At 39.5% G+C, this 10475-nt stretch overlaps 1 protein-coding gene across 2 annotated transcripts; it reads left to right on the top strand.

Moving 5' to 3' along the window:
* The first annotated feature begins 6594 nt into the window (after positions 1 to 6594).
* Positions 6595 to 10201, top strand: LOC149768359 (NAP1-related protein 2-like). 2 transcript variants are annotated; one of them, XM_089929089.1, is made up of 7 exons: positions 6595 to 6793; positions 6902 to 7015; positions 7102 to 7163; positions 7730 to 7790; positions 8063 to 8119; positions 8245 to 8289; positions 9768 to 10201. In XM_089929089.1, exons 1-7 carry the CDS (start codon positions 6716 to 6718, stop codon positions 9834 to 9836), a joined length of 486 nt encoding a protein of 161 aa, XP_089785215.1. In that variant the 5' UTR covers positions 6595 to 6715; the 3' UTR covers positions 9837 to 10201. The 2 variants fall into 2 exon arrangements, with proteins under 2 accessions (XP_089785215.1, XP_089785214.1); XM_089929088.1 differs by having other exon boundaries at positions 6596 to 6793; positions 9765 to 10201.
* Positions 10202 to 10475: the final 274 nt, after the last annotated feature.

The raw sequence follows: 10475 nt of genomic DNA, 5'->3' as shown, positions 1-10475 counted from the left end.
AGTCTTTGAAATAAAGAAAATGAAATTAATTTACAAAAGAAGTCATTTCACAATTTGGAACTAATTTAACTACTCATCTATCCCTTGTAATTCTTCTCAATGTTCCTTCAAATGCATGTACAAAATAATCAAGCATGGAGAAACAAGATTATAGAGGAATCTATTACAATATCAATCAATATGCACAAGTGGAATCAATTCACACTTGGCGACATTCATGAAAATGAATTAAGAATGCTCATGGTGCAAAGTACATGATTCCCACTCACCTGCCAATCCGGCACGGTCCTGATACACCTTCAAAATCTACAGTAGGCAGTAGGAGACTTCTTCCTCTGGTTTTCTGGCTTCTTGTCTAACTGTGACATGCATTTACAATACATTTAGTCATGTATCAAGGGCCATAATCTACATGCCATCATAAATATAGGAAACTTTAATTGATTCAACTCCTCCCTTTTGTAAATCCTTTCCTTTTTCTCTTTTTCCTATCAATTAATCTTCCCCTTATATGTATTATGATGCAAAAACATCACACACACACCTTAGGCCACTGCTATAGGGTCAAGATACGAGAAAGAGTCAATATCCTCATTCACTAAAAATTTTACTGAAGCGTGAGTCGACCCCAACCTCATGAGTCGACCCCACGTGAGTCGACCCCTGATTCCATGAGTCAACCCCGACCACAGAGCCGCAAAACTTCATTTTCTGGACTCTCAGAGAGAGTTGACCCCCAACCTCATGAGTCGACCCCTCTGAGGCATGAGTCGACCCCAATCTACCCCGAGTCGACTTCAGTTGACCTCGAGTCGACTCCGGCGCATTTTGAGGCGACTCCCATTATTTTTCTCACATTCTTCATCTCAGATGAACAGTAACCCGGACTGATAGCGGGTTACTTCATCCCGGTTTTGATCCACTTTCCGAACTTTAATTTTTATTAAATTTATACCTAACATTCTACACTCATGGGGGATTCCAAAGAGGTAAGATGCATTGCTATCGGAGGCCGATTGACCTCCGAAACAATTCGCCGAAGTTGTAACTTCGACACAGTTTTTCCGTAGCCTCGGAAAAACTTGTCGAAATCTGATTTCTTCTCCTTTAACCACTTCTAACACTTCTATCTAACCTCTCTAAACCAAATCCACCCTTTGTATAGCCTAATTTCATTAAAAGACTAGGTAGGGATGGATATTACCTTTTTCTTTTCGGAAAATCGAGGTCTTTGTGTAGAGGGGAAGGAGACCTACGCTTTTTCCTTCAGCTGGCAGCGCAACCGGAACTCCCTTCCACCTCGAATCCCCTTCCGTTCTTCTTTCTTCTTCTTCTTCTTCTTCTTCTTCTTCTTCTTCTTCTCTTTCTTTCTCTCTGTTTGATTCCACCGCCTGAGACTCCCCTCTCCTTCTTTGTTTCATTCCACGGCGACAGCACCAAACCCCCTAATTAAGTCACATCAAGCACTATTCACCCTTTGTTTAATATTATTAAATTTTCATTTTGCCCCTAACACTTCAACATATCTACTGTTATGCCATTAACTTTTGATTCCTTCCAATTTTATCCCTTATATCAATTTTAAAGGACTATTCTATCCCTTTTTTTATATAAAAAAAAAATTGGGTTATTACACTGATCCCCTTAGTGGTACCATCCAAGCTAACACTTTGTGGTATATGTTCATGGATGAGATAAAAATATGACTTAGAATAATGACTGCTATAACATTATAACGATCATTGCAATAGTTTATGAGGATGATAGTGTTATTTTGATGATTAACAAGCAATTATCTAGAGTATATTATAAGTTAAATTGATACTTCATTTATAAGTTCATTACTCTCAGTATATTTGTATGAATTGATATAGATACATGTCTTTGTTCATTTGAATGAATCTAACCTTGAGATGCAGCAAAGTGTAGATTGAGTCGACCCAAAGGATGATTGGGTCGACCCCGGCACATCAAGAAGTCATTTGGCACACTTCTGCAAAATTGGCACAGATGAACAGTGAGTTGGGTCGACCCAAGGTAAGCATGAGTCGACCCAAACTTCAAGAACCTCAAAACATGAAAGAAATATGTTCTCTGGATTTACTGAGAGGGTCGACCCAAACAGTGGTTGAGTCGACCCAAGCTTAAGTCGACCCAAACCCTGAGAGGGTCGACCCAAAGGCAAGACAGAAAGGCAGACAGAAAATGGTTCTCTGGAATTACTGAGAGGGTCGACCCAAGAAGAAGTTGAGTCGACCCAAGTGAACTTTGAGTCGACCCAAAGAATGGTTGGGTCGACCCATGGGAAGGAAGGCTGAAATTTCAAGTTTCTGTATTTTCTGAGAGGGTCGACCCAAGGAATGTTTGAGTCGACCCAAGTGAAAGTTGGGTCGACCCAAGGACAGGTTGAGCCGACCCAAACACGGGCTGAAGCATAACGGCTAGTTCTGCAGATGTACTTTTTGTCCTTCCCAAGGTCAGTAACGGCTAGTTTTTCAAATCTAACCATTGGGGCTTGTCCAAAGGATGTGGAAAGCTATTTAAAGGGGCACTATTCATCAGATAGAACAACTTTTGAAAGAGATATCAAAGAGTACACAAGAAAACAAAAGTGCCATAATCTTCTTCATTCAAGTGCTTCATTCAAGAATCAAAGAAAGGGGTTGAGCAGATTCAAAGAGTCATCAAGAGCTCCATCCTCCCTTGAAGAGTGAAGCATCCTTGACAAAGAAGAGCAAAGCCACTTCAAAGCGATAAATACTTTCTAACTCTTCTTTGTAGTTAATATTGTTTCATTTGCTCATTCAGGAGTTTGAATCTTTCTTTTTGTTTGTCGAACTATTTGTAAAGGTTCGTTGGTGAACCCGTAAAACCAACAAAGGTTTTTGGTGAACCCGGAAAACCAAAGTATAAAGGTTCGTTGGTGAGCCCGCAAAACCAACAAAGGTTTTTGTTGAACCCGGAAAACCAAAGTGTATAGGTTCGTTGGTGAGCCCGTAAAACCAATAAAGGTTTTTGGATTGTGAGCCCGGAAAATAATCCGACTGTAATCCGCGAGATTATAGTGAATTCCCAAGGGGTCGCTTGGGGAGTGGACGTAGGTGCTAAGGAGAGCACCGAACCACTATATATTGTTGTGTTTGTGTTGTGCTTGTGTTTACATTTATTCTTACATTATCTTCCATCTTTGTTCTAGTTTAACTCATTCAAATAATCTAAGAAAGCAACCACCGCACTTAATTAAGAAAGCTTTTAAAACACCAAAATTGAGAAGAAACCAATTCACCCCCCCCCCTGGATTGTCACCTTGGGCAACAGTTTAGAATGCCCTCCTTTGTGTAACATACTTACGTATATTAATAATATAAATTAAAGTAGTTCTCATTATTTAGCTGCTAGATGCAATGGCCGTTATTTACCATTTTATTCGTCATGTAGATAATAAGATTTATAGTTCTTACGTTTAAAATGTCTATATCAGCTGGACAAAACTTATGTCACTACAGGAAAAGTCGGTTTTACCGACGCATTTTTGCCGACGCTTTTTACAAGCGTCAGCAAGTTTCGGTCTATTGTCAAAATTTGCCGACACTTGTAAAAAGCGTCGGCAAAAGACGACGCTAAAAAGCGTCGGTGCAGTCTTGGACCTAAGACGACGCTACAAAGCGTCGTCTGATAAGTGCTGATTAATCTATAATTTAATATTCTTTTTCCAGCACTTATCAATGTTCTTAAACGGATAACTACTTGTTTTACCATGAAATCGAATAATCATTGAAATAAATTTAAATTATGGTAAGAAGTAAATAATTCTTTTTTTAAAACCGACTCTGAACTTGTCCCTCTTCCGGTTGCGATCTTTCATGAAAACTACAAAAAAACATATAAGGAGGAGATTGTGTTGACCTGATTTATTAACCTAATAGAGTTGTAATCAAGCCGAGGTTATAATTAAATGGGTTTTTGTCCTGATTCGATCGAAAGTTATAATTAATTATGTATGGGGCAAAAGTTTGATTAACCCTTTTTATTAGGTCACGGTCCGATTTTTAGTCTTGTCGGGTCGAGTTCGATCTGAAGCAGCTCAGGAAGAATTAAATTTAAATAACATTGGGCTCGAGAACAATTTCAAGCAAATCAACAATCATGATCCACCTCAAACCCAAAGTCAATTCCCAACCAATGCCTTGCGTGCCTTCATATAAAATTTATAATTTTAAAACAAAAAAAATATAATAATAATAAATAATAAAATAATAAAATAAATAAAAAATAATTTCGGGACGAATTACTGGATTCACTGTTCATATGAATAGTATCCCGTGAAAACACTGTTCATATGAACAGTGTTTTTACAAATATATATATATATATATTTATGTATATATAAAAATTAAATAATAAATAAATAAATTCACTGTTTATCTTCTTCTTCCCGACTAATCCACTGTTCCTCCCGTTGCCAAATCTTCCCGTGATCCCGCCTCGCTCACAACAAACGCAATCCTCCCCCGCGCGATCAAAGGAGCTCGCCCCAACGTCGTCGTCGGCCACCTCTCTCCGCCGGATCCCGTGGCGCTTCTTCCTCCCAGCGTCCGCGTGCCACACCGTCCGCTTCATCAACGCCTCCGCCTCAGCCCGCGCTTCCTTCCTCCCATCGATCACGACCCCAGATCCATTCCTCTTCAGCCATCAAGGATCCCGCAGCCAGCCTCCCATCTCATCTTCTTCCGTTCCAAGTCAGCCTCTCAGCATCCCGTGATGCTTTCCCATTAATCCCGCAGATTCCTCCTTTCCGGATCAACATCTCCAGCATCCCGTGAGATCATGCGTGAGCCCAAGCATCTAGCCGTCCCTCTCTTCTGGATTCAAGCCATTCGCCAGCCGTCCCAGCTAATCTCACGGCAGCTCCCATCGAACCAGCTCCCTTGATCCAGCCTTGCGTGCAGTCCGTCCCAAGAATCATGCGTCCGTTCCCCATGAATCCATCACCAGCTTCAAGGCTCGGGCGATCTATAAAAGGGGGGAGAGGAGCTCGGATCGGGGGAGGAGGAAAAGAGAGGAGACCCCCTGTTTCAGTGAAAAGAAGAAGAAAGCGGAGAGGGAGATGAAGATGGGAGGACTTCCGGCCACCATGAGCAGCTAAGCCTCGGTTTAGGGGTTTGATGAAGCCATGGATGAGTATTTGTGTTGCATTTCTTTGATTTTTAGCGTTGTAAGACAGTTGCATACTCAATGAAATTATGATCTTAAAATGTCTTGTTTAATTTATGTAAGATGTTTATCTTGTAGAAAGTCTTTGCATGAATTAATCTAGTTTATCGAAATTGAATCCAATACCTGTGGTTTGGAAGAAATTGCTATGCAACTATCGGATTTATCTTTGAAAAATTAATCATCAGATGAATCATGCTAAATAGGACAGACCATGCCTATCCTTAGAAAAGATGGTTTGTGCCAGGCTTAGATGACTCATACTGTGGGTTAGATTTCAGCTTTTTGTATGATTGCCCTAACTTGTAGTTAAGAGCAATCAGATCATACACGCATCTAAGTCATTGTAAGCATCACACTTACGAATCCATCGGTGGATTCTAGCCCTAAACACCTCTCTCCATAGATAATTCATACTACTTCACCCATATTAATTCTTAGTTTTTATCATTTACTCTAGCTTATCCCCTTTGAAGTAATTATTTAATTAGAAAAAATAACTTGTCTCCAATCCCTGTGGACCGACACCCGTAATCACTATCCTACAGGATACGTGCTATTGCGTGGTTTATTTTTGAAATTGAAATAACCGATCATCGTCGGAAGCCAACGCACCTACATCCCAACCCTCTTCTGACCATCCCTCCTCCCTCCTCCCTCCTCTCTCCGGGTTTTCGATTTCCCGGCCACCGCCCTCCTCTCTCTATTTAACTAGTAGTATTACCCACATCTCTCTCGCCCTCCTCGTTTTCTCTCTCTCTAACCCATCAACGGTGCCTTCTCATCATCATCAACCCCCCTCCCTAACCCCCTCCGGATTCAAGAAGCAGAGGCTCCGGCGATGATGTCTTCGCCCGCCTCTTCGCCGCCTCCTTGGATCCCGACTTCGCCCCTCTCTCCCCCGAACCGCGGATCCTCAAGTCCCGCCTCGTCGCCGGCGAGACCCTCTACGGCCTCTTCCTCCTGCGCTCCTCCCCGACCCTCGCCGAGATCGCCGGCCTCGCCGGCTACGACTACGTGGTCGTCGATATGGAGCACGGCTCTGGCGGCATCGCCGAGGCCCTCCCCTGCCTCCGCGCCCTCGCCGCCGCCCGCACCCCAGCCATCCTCCGCCGAGGCCCTCCCCTGCATTATCCCATCATTTATTTATTTATAATTGCATTACATTTATTATCACTGTTTTTACTTCCAGATTTGAGAGAAGATGGTGTTTGTATGGTAAAAAAGATTATGCAGCAAGTGCCAGGTGGTATGGTGGATTCTTGATTAGATTTGTAGAAGAGCTTGCAGTTTCGGATGGAATAACATTTACATGAAAATTAGGCAAGTTTGGTGGAAGAGAATGGTATATTATCTGATGTCTAGGACCTTTGTCAGCTTCTTCTGGATTAGAGATATCATTCTAGGACCTTTGTCAGCTTCTTCTGGATTTATCTGATGTCTGGTATTACTTGGAACCCATAATAGATTTCCAGGTGCTTGTGTTAATAATGTTCCTTTGATGCAGATTTTCAAGTATTTGGTTTCACTAGATGTTGAAGATTGTCAGGATTTAAAGTCAGGCTACTCCATTATATTTGTGAGTTGTTGTTTATTTTTGACGAAATAGCCATTCTGTTGCTATGAATAAGTATATTCTTGCGATTTATTATCTTTAATCAATTGACTGGGTGTTTGTAATGTATAGAACTTCTCTCCTAACCCATATTTTGAAGACACAAAGCTTGTGAAGACTTATTCCTTCACTGAGGAAGGAGTGGCTAATATAACTGGTACGACTATCAAGTGGAAGGAGGGTATGGTAAGGTTATTATCTTATGCGGTAATCATTGATAATTTTCTGAGTCAGGTATTAGTTCTAATGTTTGTTTCTCATAATATCTGTAGGAGATTGCCAATGGTAATGGTCATGAGAAGAAGGGAGGCAAGCGACCTTTTACTGAGGAAAGGTTGGCTTTAGTACCATGTAATCTTGTTTTATAGGCAATAGCTGGATATCTAACTGATTTTGTCACATTGAGTATCTGATAATTTATGATAATCCTGCTGTTGTTGCTTTCAATATTAGGATTATTCATATTTATGTATATCATATGCATATTCTTTCCAAGTAGATCGCCGTTCACATTTCCCTCCTAGTTCTTCTTAGAAGACCAGGAATCTTATTTTTGCAAAGGCCTCCTCTAGTCCTGCACATGCCCACTGATTTCTGTCACTTGCGTGCCACTTCATCCTTAATTGGTGCAAGTTCTACACCTCTTCTGGCATAACTGTCCCACTTCTTATCCTTCCATATTTTACCACACATGTTATTCAATATTCTCATTTCTACCACATGCATCAGTCTGTGCATATAGAAAGATTGAAGATAATTCTGATAAACTTCTTTGTCGAATATGGTGTTGTATCATGGTAGATTATATCCGGGGAATAGTGTTCAGTATTATTATTGGTTGCATGATACTTGGATGCATGAATTCTTTTCTCATTCTTTATTTTTATTTTTTTGACGCAGTTTCTTTAGTTGGTTTGGTGAAACTCAACAGAAAAATTTCTCAGATGGTGTAACAGATGAGGTAATCATTCAGAGTTAAATTGGGAAGACTGATTATCGTGGACGACTGCACATTTTTCAAATCAATTTTTCTGTTTATTCTTCTGGTATCAGTGAAACTCATATGACAACATGATTTTGTTGTTTTTATCTTTTTTAATCTTCCTATTTTATGAATTCTGCTAACTTGTATGCAGATTCCTGTTTTTGGTTTTTGAATTGAATTAAACGTTCAGCTTCTTTTCCTATACATTTTTTCTGTCTGTTGATGTACTCTACAACAAATTGATGCAGGTGGCAGAGATAATCAAGGAAGATTTATGGCCCAACCCTTTGAAGTATTTTAATAATGCAAGTTTTCTACCTTCTGTCCTTTCCTCCTTTTCTTTTGCCAAATATCAATTTTTCTTCTCACTGAACATCGGTTCCAAGTTTTCCTAAGACTCCTGTGTACTTTAAATATTATGATGATGCAGGAGGCTGATGAAGAGGACTTTGATGGAGATGAAGATGATGAAGAGGTAAATGCCTCGCTTGTTTTGAGTTTTAAACAATGCTAGCAGATAAATAAATTTCAAATGGGCTAGTTTTAATTATTGTATGCACTGCAATTGTAATGTAGCAGATATTTGTTAGTTACTTTTGGCCATGCAAAATATGTGTAGGATCCTTGATTTGTCAAACTTCTGCCCTCAGTTGTACCATGTTTCGTTTGATTTTTTTTCTTCTGTGCCCTGTCTTTTGCTTAAGAACAGCTCAGATTTTGTGTTCATTTTAAAAATTTGATATAAAAAATCAGCCAGAAAAGATGTACGATAATGCTGTTCTGCTCTAGATAAGACTCATCTTGTCCAAAGCTGTACAGAGCTTTGGTGTCTGTACTCGGTGTGTTTAGTGATATTAAAGTGACCATCCATTATCTCATGTTTTTCAAATTCTTTTCACTTTGATAAAATTGATACTTATCGCTCTGCAGAAGTGCTTATGCATATTAAGATAATAATTTATGCAACTGATGCAATCTTATTTTTTGATGTGTTCATTTATTTATTAATTTGTGTAGATGTTTTTGCACCTTTTTACAAAAATAGTGGTTGGAAATAACATTGGAATCAATTTTCTTAGGGGCAATGGAAACTTGACTAAATTAGAAAATAGAAAACCCAAAAAATAATCTTACTCCTATGATTCTTAATAATTCTGTCCGCTTTGAGGCTCGTCTCTGAAGAAGTCTATTTGATATGTTGGAAACTTCTGGTGTTTTGGTTCCTGAATAATCTTATGTTCCATCCGTTTATTGCTAAGCTTATAATACTATGCAATCATCACATTCAATAAGGTAGTAGAGAGACCTGGCAAATAACTATTGAGTAAATTAGAGAGGGTGTGATCATTTGTAGACAAGGATAGCATCATATTGGATGGGTTTTGCTTGCAACTGGTAAACAATCAACAATGATGAATTTTCTCATGTTTTGCTTTGAATATGCTGACCCGCAGATTATGTGCTATTATGTATTGTTGGTTTTGGTGCAAGATTAATTCAAAATTTTTTAAGCATGAACATCTAATAAATGAAAAATAGTTACCTTTATATAATTGCAATTATTAATATAGCAATTGCATTTTGTAAGAAATCAGAATATAACGAGTGAAATTTGTATTATTTTGTACGTGAGTCCCATTACAAGTGTTTGATGCATAGCATCCTATGAACTTTTGAGATTGCTAAAAGCCTCGCATGCTTTCCATTTTTATTTCCTATTTTTCAGGAGGACTCATGTTACCAAAAGATATTAGTTTTATATGCTTGATCTGTTTCTTATCTGCTGTGTACCGTGCGGTATATTCCTATTTTCCTTCATGAGGACTCATGTTACCAAAAGATATTAGTTTTATTTGCTTAATCTGTTTCTTCTCTGCTGTGTACTGTGCAGCATTTTTATTTGCACACGCTAATAAACTCTGCCCGACCAATTATGCTGTTTTTTGTCAGAAGGGATCTGAAGATGATGAGGATGGTGAGAAAGATGATGACGAAGAGGACGATGATGAGGATGATAGTTAGTCTCTTCTCGCAGCTTCTTTCGTTTGGGCTTCCACAACTTGGCTGTGGCGAGTGCCACTGCCAGGCATGCTCATGGCTATGGAAGGTCTTGATTTTGAGGGGGGCGGCTTCTAATCTTGCTTCAAGCTCCGTAGCTGTCAATTTTTTTGTACTTTGTCTTTCATGACCCTTGCTTATAGCTGGTGGCCTGTCTAAATCTAGAAATTTATTTATCATTATGGGCGTGTCAAATGTTTGTCCTTGGACTTGAGGAATCTCGGCATGCTGTGTTCTTCAGGATCTAGGAGTTTGTATGGAGAACCGGTGCATCATTTTTTTAAAACTTCTTTAGTTATATAAATATATTACATCAATTTCATGTGGTATCTTTTCCTCTTTAAGTCTTTTTAATTGGTTCATGTGCTAAGCCTGAACCACTTGCAACTTTTGATACTTCTCTGCGCTCAGCATCACCACTCCTGTTTAGCCCGTGGCGTCTTTTGACTACGATTGGTCTTTATCGACGCTTTAAAGCGTCGGGACTCCTGTTTTTTCCGACGCTTTAAAGCGTCGGCGAAAACGCAAACTGGATTGGGCTTTATCGACGCTTTAAAGCGTCGGAAAAGCCATTTTTGCCAACGCTTTCATTAGCGTCGGCAA

The sequence above is a fragment of the Phoenix dactylifera genome, chromosome 2 (genome assembly GCF_051530095.1).
Source record: "Phoenix dactylifera cultivar Ajwa chromosome 2, Ajwa_hap1_PhDact_Kaust_v1.1, whole genome shotgun sequence".
Taxonomy (NCBI): domain Eukaryota; kingdom Viridiplantae; phylum Streptophyta; class Magnoliopsida; order Arecales; family Arecaceae; genus Phoenix; species Phoenix dactylifera.
Note: the sequence above shows the minus strand (reverse complement) of the source record. Positions and strands in the feature narration are given on the sequence as shown.